Consider the following 17,457-nt stretch of genomic DNA (forward strand, 5'->3'; position numbering starts at 1 on the left):
TTCACCCACCTCCTCACATCCTGTACTAATCCTGGCTCCCGCTGTGCACACACCACATCCTGTATTAATCTCAGTTTCCCCTCTTTTCATACTCTTTATCAAGTAGTAATCCTTCCTCTCGGTCTCTTCTGAAAAGCCCTGACTAATGGTCCCCCTTCCCAGGGGACAAATATAACACAGTATATGAGAAGGTGTTAGAAGCAGACAAACACACACCATCAGAATTCTATCCCTCTGCTAGGCATTGAACGGGAGTATGGGAGAAATACCTGTTTTCTGAGGTCCGATTATAAGCAATTTGGGAAAGCGGTCACACGTCTTCTCCTTAGACCAAATGTCTTTATGGCGTTTATCCTCACAAGGATCCTGTAGAAAAATCATAATTCTGTTACTGGCCTATGAATCACAGAAACGTATTTTACTTGGGGAAGGAGAAAAGTTGACCAGGCTGATTAATGGAGTCACTGGCCGGCAAATCATTTCCTTACCTTATTCTGTGTTCTAATCTAGTTTAGTATGGGAAGCGATGATTGAGGTCTGCAGAGAATAACCCCTCACCTTCCCTGAGGACTTGCGGATTGCAGCAGGCTTGGCTGCTCTTCAAGTCCCAATCACTGTAAGCAGCCAAGTGGTCAGAGAGAACTAAATGGATGCACAGATCAAGCTGGGATGTATGGGAGGTGATTACCGCCAAATCACTTCCAATATATAAAGCAGCAGGTAACATAAGGTGAAGTCTGCAAGTGTACGGCTAATTTCACAGATACAAAAAAGAGCAACAAGACATTTTAGGTAGCATATTATGCAAACACTGAGATAGACACATGTATATGTTCTTTTTCCCCCCTCAGTTGTCAAGCCCAAAATATTTTTAGGTTTGATGAAATTTAACCACATGCCCTCCTGAGGATTTACCCCCCTTCCTGACCAGGCCATTTTTTGCATTACGGAGCGGTGTTACTTTATCTGACGATTGCGCGGTCATGCAACGCTGCACCCAAATTAAATTTACGTCCTTTTATTCCCATGAATTGAGCTTTCTTGGTATTTTATCGCCTGAGCGGTTTTATTTTTTGTGCTATTTTAAAAAAAAAAAAAAGACCAACAATTTTGAGAAAAAAAACTGTTTTACTTTTTGCTATTAAACATGTCCAGTAAAATAAAAAAATAATAAAAAAAAAAAAAACAAATTTCGACATAAATTTAGGCCAAAATATATTCTGTGACATGTCTTTGCAAAAAAAAAAAAAATCCAAATACGTGTAAATTATTTGGTTTACTAGTAATGGCGGCGATCAGTGGCTTATAGTAGGACTGCGGTAAACATTCTGACACTAGGGGGAACTGACATCCCCCAGTGACACCAATACAGCGATCAGTGCTATAAAAAAATCACTGACACTTTACTAATGGTACTGGGCAGGAAGGGGTTAACATGAGGGACGATCAAAGGGTTAGCTGTGTGCTGGGAGGTTTTTTTTTTTTTTTTTTATTACTAGGAGGTGGTGTGTGTTTCACTGTAATCACACCGCTCTGGTTGGCTATCCGGAGCAGTGTTCCTGAGCTGATAGGGAGGAGGACTGTTAGTAAACAAAAAACAGTCCTTCTCCTCGTCGGTGATCATTGGAAATTACCGGGCGCCGGCGAGTAATTACTGGATGGGACCCAGTGATTGACAGCCGTGTCCACAAATGGCGGTGCGGGTAGGGCGTGTGCCCCTCACCTGGAAATGCAAAATCACATTATATATATATACAGTTGCAAGAAAAAGTATGTGAACCCCTTGGGATTATGTGGAGTTTTGCATGAATTAGGCATAAAATGTTCTCTGAACGTCATCTAAGTCACAACAATAGAAGAACACAGTCTGCTGAACATAATACTACACAAATATTAGATGTTGCCATGGTTTAATTGCACATAACATGTAAACATTCACAGTGCAGGGAGGAAAAAGTATGTGAACCTTTGGACTTAATAACTGGTTGACCCTCCTTTGGCAGCAATAACCTCAACCAAACATTTCCTGTAGTTGCAGATCAGACCTGCACAACGATCTGGAGTAATTTTGGACCACTCCTATTCACAAAACTGTTTTAATGTAGCAATATTCTTGGGATGTCTGGTGTGAATCGCTCTCTTAAGGTCATTCCACAGCATTTCAATCGAGCTGCGGTCAGGACTCTGGCTGGGCCACTCCAGAAGGCGTATTCTGTGCTGTTGCAGCCATTGTTTTGTTGAATTACTTGTATGCTTTGGGTCATTGTCCTGTTGCATCACCCATCCTCTGCGGAGCTTCAGTTGGCAGACAGATGGTCGTACGTTTTCCTGCAAAATGTCTTGATAAACTCTGGAATTCATTTTCCCATCAATGACAACAATCCATCCAGGCCCTGAGGCAGCAAAGCAGCCCCAAACCATAATGCTCCCTCCGCCATGTTTTACAGTGGGGATGATGGTTTGATATTGGTGTGCTGTGCCTTTTTTTTTCCACACATAGTGTTGTGTGTTCTTCCCAAACAACTCAATCTTGGTTTCATCTGTCCACAGTATATTTTGCCAGTAGTGCTGTGGAACATCCAGGTGCTCTTTTGCAAACTTCAAACGTGCTGCAATATTCTTTTTGGACAGCAATGGCTTCCTCCGTGGTGTCCTCCCATGTACTCCATTCTTGTTTAATGTTTTCCTTATTGTAGATGTGTCAACAAAAATGTTAGCATGTGCCAGAGATTTCTGTAGGTCTTTAGCTGACACTCTGGGATTCTTCTTTACCTCATGCAGCATTCTGCGCTGTGCTCTTGCAGTCATTTTTACAGGACGACCACGCCTAGGGAGAGTAGCAACAGTGCTAAACTTTCTCCATTTGTAGACAGTCTGTCTTACCGTGGACACATGAACATCAAGGCTTTTGGAGATACTTTTGTAACCCTTTCCAGCTTCATGCAAGTCAACAATTCTTGATCGTAGGTCTTCGGAGAGCTCTTTTCTGCGAGGCATGGTTCACATCAGACAGTGCTTCTTGAAACCAGTAAACCCAAAACAGGTGTGTGTTTTTTAAGGGCAGGACAGCTGTCAGCAACACATCCAATATCATCACACTGATTGGAGTCAAGGTTGGCTCACTCCTGGCTCCAATTAGCTCTGGGAGAAGTCATTAAGCTAGGACCTCACATACTTTTTCCTCCCTACACTGTGAATGTTTACATGTTATGTGCAATTAAACCATGGCAACATCAAATGTTTGTGTAATATTATGTTCAGCAGACAGTGTTCTTCTATTGTTGTGACTTAGATGACGTTCAGAGCACATTTTATGCCCAATTCATGCAAAACTCCACGTAATCCCAAGGGGTTCACATACTTTTTCTTGCAACTGTATATATATATATATATATATATATATATATATATATATATATATATATATATATATATATATATATATATATATATATATATATATATATATATGTGTGTGTGTGATTTTGCACACCCCTGCCGCCCTATAGCAGTATTTCTGCTATGGGGCAGTGGGGATGCAGTTAAAGCTAAACTGACAGAAAACAACTAAATACACAGCTGCAATACATATATAGAAGTTGTCTATCTTGTCAGATGATTTGTAATTCTATAGATTCAGGGTTAATATACACAACCATATCAGGCCATATAGTGCACATTTTAGTGTTCTCCTCCGCCAGGGAGCTCACAGAGACTACGTACAGCTGATAAAGTTGACGGCTGTACACGGGTACACTTGTACTGTATATGGGCAAATACTTGCATAAACACAAGTATGCGTACAGGCGTAGATCGCTGGACACAGACTGTCTATATTCCGAGATGCATGCTGAAATGCATATGCGTGGTCTGACTTTCCTCTACTGCAGTTAAGCAATAAAGCTAGGTTACTGCTCCATTCCCTAAGCTTGTAACTGAATGAAAATTATTTTACGGGATTTCTTTTATACCTGCCGAAGTTCAGTTTTAATGTTCTGGTGAAAACAAATCTTTAAATTGTACTGAGTACAGAATAGTGAAAATACAGAATATTGATGAGCCTTAAGCTGGACACTGATGGTTCGGATCTTATCCAGTTCAGCAGAAACAGGCTGAGGCTCGATCCATGTATGGGCAGATTGGTTGTACTCAAGTCAATCCATCGATCGACTTGGGTACAACCAGCATGTCAGATTTTCAGCTTGCGATTATTGCCAGAGGCTATAGCCGCTAACAATAAGCGCCGTGTTCTCCAAGCAGAGATGGCTCCCCACGCCCCCCCACATCAGAACACTGGGCCTCACCATGTGTTCTGGGAAAGCTCGGGATCCCAAATTACATGAAAAGATAGTACAATATGCAGGAATGCATTTTTTTTGTGGGATTTGGGATACTTAATTTTCCCATGATCCTGCGAGAATATCCAGTGATGTCACCCTTGCTATGACAAGTTTGTTAGAAGTTGGGGGGTGAGGCAAGTATTTTTACAACTTTCATTTTTTTTTTTTTTTTTTAATTGCTTTCCTTAAGAATTTTTTATTCATGGAGTGGGGCTGCAATATAAGAACTTACATTTTCATGCAAGCTTTATGCAGTGAAATCAGATTGTCTTGGCGTGAGATTTTGTAATTAGCAGATTGTGGCAAAGGCCATAGTGATATAATAAAACAGAGTTCATCCAATCACACCAACTATAAACCCTTGGGTGACATTTTCCTTTAAATGTGCATTACTTACGATGCAGGAATCAATATTTCTAAGTGCTTGAGCAATGGTACCGGTCTCGGTGTCAGTGCATACACACTGATAGGCCTGAATCATTATCCATGAGACTATATCCTGTGCAATACAGGATGCACTTTATGGATACTGCTTTAGCCACATCACTGGCAAAGGATGCAAAAATGCAACTATACAGTTGTTCAATTCAAGCTATTATTGTTCAAGTGTGTTAAAATGTTCTACACCAACGCATTCACTGATACTACCCAGTAAACTTTTCTTCCAGATCATATCAACAGTGTACAGAAAGGAGCCTGCAGTCTTAAAGCGGAGTTCCAAACTTTTTTTTTTTACTCCCCTGAAAGACAATGATCTGCCTCTTCTCAGTCGGTTTTGGCAATATATATGTAGATTTTTTTTTTTCCTAAATACATTTTATTGGTAATTTCTGTCTCCACTTCCAGTCCCGGTCGCCTAGGCGATTACATCATCAGGCATTCCCTAGGGCTTCTGAGATATCAGCGTCATCTATCCCAGCAATCCTAGGGAATGCTTGATACCAAAATCTTGCGTTATTTTGAGACCGGAAGTGACGTGATCGCGGGGATTTCTTCATACTGCGCAGGTGCGAGATCGCTCCTTCACACTGCGCAGGAGCGAAAACGGGAAGTGCATGCTGGGTAGCCAGCTGCACAATTTCCCGGAAGAATGTCTGAGCGAGCTTCAGGTGCCCACACTTAAGATGACAGCGTTCACAATATGAGGGTGCAGTAAGTAAAGTTATTTTTTTATAAGGAAAGCAAAGGATTACAAGTACAGGTGATCTCAACTTCAATTGCCTAAGCTGCCACTCTCACATGGGTGCCTTTAGAAGAAAAATAATTAAACGGCTGGAACTCCGCTTTAAGAGCAATAATGTCACAGCATCTACCTTTCTGTAACAGAACACATATAAATGTTCACATTCCACTACAGTCTTGCAAATGCTTTTTTCTTTGCAGCAGAATGAGTTTGTGGAGATGGATACATCTGCTATCTTCTTCAGTCATGTGTGAATCTGAACCACTGGTTTACAGCAAAGTCAAGGCCATACTGATAAAAAGTCTACAACTTCCCAAGTGACCCATAGTTGATTCTTATTCTGAATTTGTAAGGCAAACAATATATCATTCATGTATTGAGCTACACCTGTGGTTTTTGTAAAAATAATTATTTGGATTTCCGCATCTTCCATATATTAGTAAGGTGTGATGGCATATTGGGCAGCACAGTGGCTAAATGGTTAGCACTTCTGCCTGGCAGTACTAGGGTCGTCGGTTCAAATCCCAACCATGGCACAGCCTGCCTGGAGTTTGCACGAGAGGGTTTCCTCCGGGTACTCTGCGTGGGTTTCCTCCGGGTACTCTGGAGTGTGGGAGGAAATCGTAGACCCAGAGGAAACCCACGCAGGCATAGGGAGAACATGCAAACTCCAGGCAGGTGGTGCTGTGGTTGGGATTCAATCCAATGACCAATGAAAGAAGCCAATTAACCTACCAGCATGTCTTTGGAGTGTGGGAGTAAACCAATGACATGCTGGTAGGTTAATTGGATCCTATCTAAATTGGCCCTAGTATGTGTATGTATGAATGTGAGTTAGGGACCTTAGACTGTACGCCCCTTGAGGGTTAGGGACTGATGTGAATGTACAATATATATGTAAAGCACTGCGTAAATTGACGGCACTATATAAGTACCTGTAATAAATAAATCATTTTAGAATGTCAATAATATGGCCCCCCCCCACCAAAAACAATACTGAACATGTGATATTACATATGGCCATTTCCACACTGCACACAGGCATTGTCCAATGTTGTCACTATTCAAAAACAAGCCCAGACAAACACCATGCAGACATCTCTGGAGTGCATGCAGATAGGAAGTGTCTGTAAAGAGGCAAATAAAAAGTGAAAATATGTATTTTAGCTTTTTAAAAAGGAAAATTGTTTGCGATACAATTCTTTTACAAACTCAAGGTTATTAAGCTAGGGTTTACTAGCTACTTTACAGAACAACTTCAGAATGTCAAAAAAAAGAAAAAAAAAGTACACTGACCTAAGCAAACTAATAGACTTTTAGTAGTTTATTTATAAGGGTCACTGTTTAGGAGAAAATTTAGAATTCAACATTTGTGATGTCATCACTCCAATTCAAAAATAGCAGCTTCTCAGCAGAAAGAGGAGGTGCAAATCAAGGGACATGTCACATCCTTCTTTCTTACTCTACAGCAGGGGTGTCAAACTGGCGGCCCTCCAGCTGTTGTGAAACTACAAGTCCCATCATGCCTCTGCCTTTGGAAGTCATGCTTGTAACTGTCAATCTTGCAATATCTCATGGGACTTGTAGTTTGGCAACAGCTGGAGGGCCGCCAGTTTCACACCAGTACTCTACAGCTATGAGAAACTACAGTTCCCATCATGCATAGCTGTAGACTGAGAAGGCAGTGCATGAATGGGCGAGTACATTAGGAGTGTATTTCTTGCACTAAATGAGCTCGTGTACTCGCCCACATAGTGCTAATCTATATGGGGATACTGAGAGAGGGGAGGAGAGTCATGGCTGTCAGTAAATGATGTCATGGAAGGCGGGACAAACCAGGCGTCTCCTGTCTGTCTAATGATATGCGCATCAGTGGGCGGTTCAGACCTGGAGTTTGAGACTCCTGGGTCTGCCCACTTCAGCGAGTATGGATGGAATTTTCGCCACTGCTCACTGTAAGAAACTACAGCGGGCAGAGGCAAGACTGGTGGCTGCGGGAATACAGGGCATAGTGGCCACTAAACGGATATCACAGGCAAGGAAGCCTGTGATTCATATATTGCACCTCAATTTTCTCAGGGAGGATGGACTGGGGGGAAAAAATTTAACAAGATCTTTGCTGAAGGTATGAAACCAGCAGCACTTACACAGAAAAAAGGTTCTGCCAGGAGCTCTTCTATAAGTATGACAATGCTGAGATGCATTAGGGCCTCAATAATACTAAACATGACATACATGCATTTATAGGACATTCTTAACGCATATATAGAGTTTTTTTTTAAAAGTATAATTTGCACTTTGCTTTTAGATGTGTCCAGAAAAAAAATTAATTCTGTGCATCCAATGGCAATTTAGATACTTTGAACTAAAGTTTGTTTATGCTTTCTCCTACATTTAAAGAAACCAATCACCGGAGGCTCGTGTTAACATAGCCTAAAATTTCCATGACTGGAACAATCAAATGAAATAGAATGCAGGGAGGTTTTTTTTTTTAAAACAAATTTCTTTATTTGCTATGGTCTACACTGAAAATGATTAACAACATTTTTCATTTCTTTTTGTAAATCTTATACTCCCTTTCATTTTCTTTACCCTATCCTGACCTTTCACCATGGACAAATGGGTTTACTGTCCTTTGCCCTGTTCTTGTTTAAAGATTTATATTGTGTTTTCCGATACTGTATACATTGCCTTTTTATTGCAGCCATGATATCGCTTTCATGTATGGTTATCATATTGTGGTACATCACTCTCATGTACGTTCTCATGCAGGTTCATACCCTGGAATTTGTCTGGATAAAAAGTTAGCTGACTCAGAAAGTTTTTCTTTCAGTTTATTTGGGTCAATATGAAATATTCCACATTAATAATTGGTATTCAGATTTTTGGTGAAGCTTCAGGCTTTTTTAATTTTTTCCTCTTTATACTTCCCTAAATACAGCCCTGATCTGACCTAAAGCACTGCAGCCTTTCCTTTCGCAATGTCATCACCTTGCGGAAAACTTCTTCATTGCCGCTGGCCACACCTATGCAGCGGAGTCTTCAAAACCCCAGGGATGGAGACATTTGGTTGATGGTCCCAAAAAATAGTATTTCTCAATTAGGGTGTCATTTGGGTTCCCGTGGGCTGATGCGAGCACAGGAACCCGGTCGGCCCCGGATCCAAGTTGGAAGAGAGGACTCCATGATGGGAGATCAGAAAGGGGAGGGATCTGATGTGATTGGGAGACTCAGATGTGAATAGGGGACCTCTGATTTGAAGTTAATTTCATCAAGGTGGTTGTGTGCATTGTCCCAGGCTTCTCACTGATAAGTAACCTTTAGGTTTTTTACATTTCATATTGGGATGCCTCAAGATTTTGCATACTTTTAAAAGGTGTCACGACTAAAAATTAGTTGAGAAATGCTGCCACAATAAAGAGCCATTGAAAAGATTTAACAGATTCCTCCATCCATGCTACGCAGAGCAAACGGATGTATCTTACGCCATGGCTACTGTATTTTAACAGCCAACCCTGTCAGCTATCAAAATACCGGAACAGTGCTTGCATCGGATTGGATGCTATTGGGTGCTATTATGCTGATAATTTTCCATCTGGCTCCTTCCATTTTTCATTCGAAGGATGTCAAGCAGGAGAGGTCAACAGGCCACCCATAAACCGAAATTGGCCTGGTTTATCATAATCAAGTGCCTTTGTAAATTCCAGGACACTGTATTCAGACTACAAGCGCTATTTCCATACTATGGCTATGAAGAAGGTCTTTCTGGACTGAAATGCATTAGCGTGGGTCGTGCTATGGGACGTTTTACTTTTCAATAAATATGATTTAATTTACTTTAGTTGCTGACATTCGTTCACAAATATCTATTTCCATACTAGTTCTCTATCAAACTGAAAAGTCATGTCATCCAAGCAAGGTGTTCTCTTACCTGCCACAAAGGGTCCTTTTCCTCTGGGAATATCTGGAAATACTTGTGAGCAAGCTCTACTGGAGGCAGAGTCTGCAGCTTGAGGTTCGTCCAGGTGTTGAGAAACTGCACTAAGTGCTTGAAAGTGTACAGGCCTAGGCGGTCATTGCCATAGTTAGATAAGTGGGTCATGAAAATGCTGATCTGAAACAACATTGAGTCACACACAAAGTCAGAAGACAGAGAAAAATGCAAACCACGCATAAACAAAAACAAAGTTTAGAAATAAAAGGTATAAAAAGAAAGCAGACAAAGAAATAAATGAAAATCTATTATAACATTAAGCAAAAAAAAAAATTAAAAAAGTATCATCCTTTCTTACAGAAAGCCAGCATTGAGAAGATGTGCTATTGCTGTTCTCTACTAAAAATGCTTGGCTGTCATGCTGATCCAATGCTTTTAAAGCCCAATTTCAGGAAAGTAAAAAAAGCCACCTTTGTAGTGGGGCCCACTAACACTGCAATGGTTAATTGCTTGTTAAATCTAGTGGAGAAGAGGCTCTATCACCTACTTTACAACCCACCTCGGCTTGCTCCAGTTCTCTCCAAAGCTCCTGGGTAAAGAGTATTATAAGATAAGCCATGTAGAGCAAGTATATAGGCAGAAGAATAGAACATAAATAAGTCTAGGATGGGATGTCCGGGAAGGAAGGAAGAACTGCTGAACTCATAATCAGCTGTCAAAAGGTTTTCCAGGCCCAGGATTCATTTATACGTTAACAGAAAGGGTGTTAGAAATGGATTCTAAGTGAACTCCAGGTGGCGAGGAATGACAGTCCTGGCTACGGTTAAAAAATGGAGGCAAATTTGTAACAAATATAATGGGACCAGAAATCATAGACAGCAGAGTGATTTGGGGTTTATTCTGAATGATTGTGCCTTTTACTCTAAGGTAAATATTTAGAATAGATTCCTGAATCTTTTAATGGGAGGAAATTTCGAACAGATATGGGTCACATCTCCACCTGAACTTTGGCAATGCCAACAAATATCAGTTTTGAGCAAGCAGATATTCACAATTGCATTGGAAATACATTAGAATCAGTGCATGCATGTTGAAAGACTATTTGCAGGAAGATGGAAACAATTTAACTAGATAGTATAGATGCCCAGATGTTCTTTACCATTTAAAATCTGTGAACATCTGAGCATCTATACCACCAAGTAAATGGTTTCCATTTTACAGCAAATAATCTTTCCACAAGCATGCAGTGATTTTGATTGATTTCCAAAGCATTTGTAAATATCTGGTCACTCAAAACTGAGAAACACATGAAACCACAGGAGGTGGACCTCCGTATTTTCATTTGTTTTCCAGTCTTACGTAAACAGATATTCGCAGTTGCATTGGAAATCAATCAAAAATCACTGCACACTTGGTAAAAGGCCAACAGAATTACCAAGTGTATGCACAGCATAGTACTGCATATTTTTTAGTTCTATTCCTCAACCCAAAAGTGAGTCAATACTTGTTTTCATGCAGGTGCCAAATCTGGCAATAGGGGAAAATTCCCTACTAAAGTGACCCGTGCCATTCCTTTTTGCTATTCCATCTAGCAGTATCTGGGCACAGAGACTACTGTAAGCTCAAATTTTGCTCCCTCTCTCACATTTCACAGCTCTCCAACAATCCCTAGACAGCAGCTGTGAAAAGTCTGCGTAAAAAAACAACTTTATTTTTAGACGTCGGATGTCCAAAGCCTGTGTACAATAAGTCTACCTTGATAAAAAGACATCATCCTTCCTTTCCCAGTTAGCTGGAGTTATTTTATTGGCTACGCTATACACAGATACTGTTAGCTAGGATAGAAAACAGACCAGAGTGACGACCTACCATTGTGTAGGCTTGGTGTGTATATTGGACCACACTGTGCTGTTACAGCAGTGTGGTTCCAGGGCCTTTATTCAAAGAGTGGCTGAACACAATTACAAATCTTTTGCTATGTAATACAGTTTATTGCTATATATTTGATTGTGAATTGTAGCGGTTTAAGTGGAGTTTCACTTTAATATCAGTTTTCACTGTTGCGTGATTGGTCCATTTAACAGGAGAGAATATTTGCTGTACACAAAGGAACATGAAATCAGTGATTTGTCAAGGGCAGCACAGAACAGCGCAGACTGATTCCCGGAGTCCTTGTCCCAACTGCCCAATAAACACCTTCCAGGAAATCAAGCTCATGCTCTGCTATCTAAGAGAAATAAATCTTAGAATTTTCAAGCAGCTTGAGCATTATGTGTGTACTTCCATATATTTATCCCAGGAAGAACCCTGAGGTACAATTGCTGCTTCATTAAATATTGATGCTGTATTTAATAGCTCTTTTATAGCCTACAACAACCTACAGTTTATTGATTTAAGCAACTGGAACAATCTCAAAATTTGCACCCGACACTCAGCTGGCAGCCTTACAGTGGAACTGAAATTACAGTGAATATTGCAGCTCAATGTCCAGCTTTAGGAACCCAACATTTTGTAATGTGCACCTGCTTAATTTCACTTGAATAGACAAAGCAGATAGGGTTTTATATCAAAATTCCAAAATACTGTATCAAATGTGCAAAATGTCAATCTTAAAGAGAACTTAGGTGTGTTAAAATGTTCAGTCCATATAGCACCAGATGGGCTCTTTTTCAAGCATGGTACTCCGCTGCTTGAAAAAAAGTCAATTTTGAGACTAGAAACGACACAATTGTAATACAGAGAATGTGCTTGCTTTAATAAAGAGCTATATGGACAAAACATTTGGATATATAAGGCTTCTGTGCAGATGTCATTTTGATTTGCCTAATTCAGGTCTTTAAGTTGTCATTCTTTTGACTATGCCAGTTGAAATATATGTTCCAAAATACTGCATTCTTAGTCTAAGTTTTTTGATTATTTACTGTCTTAGTATATTCATTTATTTAATAATTCCACTTTTCTTTATATTTTGTTCCATGTTTATAATTTGAACATTTAAAACCTTGTACACTTTAAAGCGAACCTGTGCTTTGTTCATGCAGCTGCACATGCTTACCGTCTATTGTCTCAGCCACCACTCTGTTTGGCACTCGGCAGTGAAGGTAAAAAGCCCTATATAACCTCCAATTTATTACTTACACACCCCATACATACATACTTACACACATACTGACAAGACCCCCACCCATCCCCAATGTGTAACTAAACCAAAAAGATAGCCAAACACTTGCCTTAAAGTGGAAATTTACCCATAACCACTTGATAAAAAATAATGTTCCTTAGCAAGGAACATACTGTAAATTCCACATTAATTATGCTACCAAATTTAGTGTGTGCTGTAAACTGCAGTGGTGCACCGAAATGAAAATTCTGGTGCCGAAACCGAAAACAAAAATTCAAAATGCACTTTGCCGAAAACTGAAATGCGCAGTTTTTAAAAATATATATTTTTTGGAAAAAAATACAATTTGATAAAAAAAAAAAAAACAATATATACCCCAATTGTTTTGTAAAATATGTAAGAGGATGTTACGGCGAGTAAATAGATACCAAACATGTTGCGCACACTCGTAGAATGGCATGAAACTGCGGTACTTAAAAATCTTCATGCGTGATGCTTTAAAAATTTCTACAGGTTAGCAGTGTAAAGTTACAGAAGAGGTCTAGTGCTAGATTGCTCTTGCTCCGACGTTGATGGCGATACCTCACGTGTGTAGTTTGAACACTGTTGCACTGTTTCTTTTATAATTGTAATCACTTTTATTCTTATCACAACAAATGCATGCATTCCTTGTGATAGGAATAATTAGTGACATGTCCTCTTTATGGAGAGATATGGGGTCAACAAGACCCCACATCTTTCCTCTGCAATGTAAAGCATTAGATAAAAAAAAAAAAGCATTGATCTAGTGCTTTAAAAAAAAAAAAAAGATAAAAAAAAAAAGGCCGGAACCGGAAGCGACATTGCTCCAGTCCTCCAAGGGCATAGAAATGCGTGGCGGCCATCTTTCCTTCACACATCTCTATGCCCAGCACCGAGATCGATGGTTTCTCAGGTAAAACTGAACTCCCGAGCACCGGCCGGGCAGCTTTGAGGGGCGGGGGTTTTTCGGCACCTGTATCTGTGCTTTTTTTTTCATTTCGTCCGACAGCCAAAAGGGGCGTTTTCGGCCTAAACTGAATTTTGGTGCATCCCTAGTAAATTGCCTCTGTTTCTTTTTGTAGAAGGATGCTATTTTTGCAGAAGCCCAGAGCCCCTGAGCTGCAGTGAATCTTTAGGATTTCAGCAGATGGTCCTGTAGTGGCTCTGATTTTCAGCATAGTGCCTAAAATAGAGAACAAATGAGCGTGTGCAGAGCAGTGTATTACTGGATTTTAAACAGTATAGGCACCTATTTTTAATGTTTTACACAGCTAGATTTCCAAAAGGGGCCAGCCTTAAGTGGTCTAGCAGGACTTCATTTTCTGACTAAAGTTCCAATTTAAGCTGTCCATACACTAGTAGAATTTTTTTTGCAGTTTTCTGAACATTTCTTCGATTTTCTGTTAGTTAGTGGGGTCAAATGGATGTTTGCTTTTTGACTGTAGTGATGAGAAAAATTGAAGTTGCAAGATGGAAAATCTTTCTCTAAGAAATTTCTAAGCGTGAATGTGGTTTTCATTGAGAAAAGTCCAATTGTTACAAAATCAAATGTTAAAAGCAAATTAAAGTTCGATGTAGTCATCGAATGCACTGAGAATGTTTGTATGAATTTTCATACGAACATTAGTTCGAAAATCTATTAGTGTATTGCCAGCTTTAGGAGTTCAAAGTCTTTTTATTGATTCGACAAGAAATCAACAAATAAGACAGTCAATGAAGGCTTATGTCAGTATCAGTGCCAAAGTTTCTCAGCATGTAACTTGCTCAGTTTGGGTGACCCCTATCTTGGAGCGGAGGGGGGGGGGGGTCCATTCTGTTTTGTGTTGAGCTGCCAAACCCAAACCATAGGGCTGAAATAATGACTTTTCTCCACTAACTGAAGACTTGTGTCCAGCACCTCATTTCTACCATTTCCAAGAACTCCCTCATGTGACAGAGCTGAGTGCCGAGGCATAAATTAATCCGTTTTTTTTGTCACATATGCGCAGTATGAACAGTTCGATTTTTAACAGATGAAAAACACATTAATATTTCAATTTATTGTCTGTTCAGAAGTTTTCCAAACTTTTCCTTCGATTTTTGGCTCCAAATTGTCACTACCGATTTTCGATTTGTGCCCATTAACTGGACAAAAAAATGAACAAACTGTCCAAATGACAGATTTTCAAACAATTTTTCGTCTAGTATATGGCCACCATTACAGTTTCTTTGCACCTTTTTATCCTTTCCAAGTCAATAGGAGTGCAGAAGCTTTTTAAATAATACTAAATGCCATTTGTATTTGCTCATCCACACAAGCCCTAACACACACACACACACTTGTAATTGGTATAAGTAGCTCTTTCACATAATATCGCTTTTTTCATTTAAGCTTTAACTGCCCTTTAAACAGCACAAATGGGAATGTAAACATAATAGGTATAGCACAACTGAAACAGACGTTTCGTTTTCAGAGATATCATTGACTAAATGGTGGATTTTACATTTGCCTGCAGTTCTACAAAATCAGATTTAAAGAAAACCAATCAGGATTTGTTAACAAAATTTACTGCCACAGCCCAAGAAACATACTGACATTTCAAATCATTTTTGGGAGCCCAAAACAGCCTATGATCCTGAGCATTTGTTACAACACAGGTCTAAAAGTGTATACAAACCCCAACAATAAACTCCTCTTGTTTGCTTCCTTTTTCTATCCGAGAAATAGTTTGAGTATAAAACAATTGCTTATTGATCCTCCTGGAGTTTTGTGCATGCTGCAGTTTTATCAGCCCTGCCCAGTTCACCTCTGAAAACAGAACACCCTCCATTCTATGGCCTCTTGCACACAGGAGTAAAAAAACGCCACTTTTTTACGGATTTGAAACTAGATGCATTGCGGTCTATGGAACAATGCACACAGCAAAGTAAAGCTGGGGACACACTATAAGAAAATCAGGTGAATGATCGCCCGGTTTTCCTTAATGTTTCACAGCAAGTTGAACCCGAAGATGGTAATAATTGTACAAAAATACTCTGACAAAGGCTTTTTTTTTTTGATGTAGAAAAGTTGTAGTATAGATTATTGTTTGTTTCTGATCATGTGCAGTGCTTTGTATCTGGCTTTCCTCATATGAGAACAGTACACATGAAATGAAAATCGTTCGATCTGTTCACGTAGGAGAAAAATTTTGGAGTGTGTCCCTTCAGAAATACTTATTTGGAAAGTCTGAATCCGATGTCGAAGGTTGTATACACGCTATACAAAAATCAGATGATCGCTCCTCGTACGGAATTGTTCTTCTGACTTTCTCATAGTATGTACCCCGCTTAAAGATCAGTAATACAGCGATAAGTACAAAGCCGTAAAATGAAAATAGGAAATTTTACATTTGAGTGCAGTAATTTCCGCGCATGCACGTGTTTATCTGTCTATAATCATGGTCATGCGAGTATAAATGAGTATATCAAAACACTGGCAATAGAATAGAATTTTACTTGTCTATACGCTTACGCGCCTTTACATGCCTAAATGTTTATATACGCAAGGTCTTTACAGAACATTTTACTCGGGATCTTTTTTTTGTCAACAAGATCCCGAGTATAATCATCATTAAATTATTACGGCTGTGTGCAGTTAGCCATACTGATTTGAAATGAGAAGCATTGTTGTAAATGGAACAATGCACACAGCTGAGTTAAAGATCAGTAATACAGTGATGAGTACAGAGCCATAAAGCAAAAATAAAAAAATTATACATTTGACTGCAGTAATTTACGTGCACGCCTGTGTTGTCTATAAGCAGGTTTACCTGAGTATAAATGAGTATATTACAAAACAGACAATGAAGAAGAATTTTACTTGTCTATATGCTTGCGCACTTTTAGGCGTCCCCCCCAAGGTATTTGCAGAACATTTTACTCAGGATATTTCTGTCAACAATATCCTGCATATAAACACCAGTAAATGTTTACGCCTGTGTGCAACTGGTCTATGCCATCAAGAAGAGAAGGGGGTGCTCTGTAGACCTGTCCTAGGGTGACAATGCTGCTCCTCCATAGATCATGGCGAGTGAGCTTTCTCACCTTAGGACAGGAAGTGTTACTGGTAGGACGAGGTGAAAAAAAGAAAACAAATCTGAAAACCTAATGCAGCCACCACTGGTATGCTGCAATAGAATACATTTTTGTTCTTGGGTTTGGATACACTTTAAGCTCACTCTTACATTGGAGATATCATCCCCCACCATCTGACTATCCACTGAGAGCACTTTATCTGCCAACAACAGATCTCTTGGCTTGGCCTACGTCCAGTGGGAGAAGTGGAACTCTTAAGTTGGAAAAGTTGAGGCCTCCATTATAATACATAATGCATATCCAGGACCTGAGGTCGGCCCAGGTGCACAGGCGATGATTTGGAATTTTTGCTGCCAGCATTTAGTATACAAATATAATAAATGCTGACACATTGGTTCTAAAAGATCAGGTGGGTTGCTGAGCAGTACATGATTACATTTGGATAACGGTTTGAGGCTTATAAAAACACAGTAAATAGGATCACAAAGTTATACATAAATGCAATGTCCTTTCAGACACAATTTGTTTTTGTTTTTTTTGTACTCACAGGATTTAGCAATACTGTAAGGAAAAGTTCTCCACCGTTAATAATTTTGTCCAGCTCCACAGGCCCTCCGGGATATTCATTATAGAATATGGTGTGTGTGAAGAGGCCGCAGGTCTGCCGAGGTAGGACCTGCAGGAGAGATTGTAAATTTTGAAGTCAGGAATCGGGATTTCAATCTTGTTAGAACTCATTTCTGTGTTCTGTGCTGTGCTCATTAGAGAACCTAAGGAACTTTGTTCTATTTAAGTCAGGGGA

The 17,457-nt window shown here is 39.7% G+C and overlaps 1 protein-coding gene across 1 annotated transcript in view; it reads right to left on the reverse strand.

The window, feature by feature from the left end:
* The window catches only part of NDST1 (N-deacetylase and N-sulfotransferase 1), a 184,907-nt gene that overhangs the window by 24,128 nt on the left and 143,322 nt on the right, over window positions 1-17,457 (reverse strand). The window contains exons 7-9 of the mRNA XM_089661331.1: window positions 17,203-17,331; window positions 9,455-9,637; window positions 270-366 (exon numbers count right to left, since the gene is read on the reverse strand). Of these exons, the coding sequence (XP_089517457.1) occupies window positions 270-366; window positions 9,455-9,637; window positions 17,203-17,331 (409 nt within the window). The remainder of the gene's footprint in view (window positions 1-269; window positions 367-9,454; window positions 9,638-17,202; window positions 17,332-17,457) is intronic.

Source organism: Staurois parvus, unplaced genomic scaffold (assembly GCF_062004578.1).
Source record: "Staurois parvus isolate SC_StPar_1 unplaced genomic scaffold, SC_StPar_1.0 ptg001328l, whole genome shotgun sequence".
Taxonomy (NCBI): Eukaryota; Metazoa; Chordata; class Amphibia; order Anura; family Ranidae; genus Staurois; species Staurois parvus.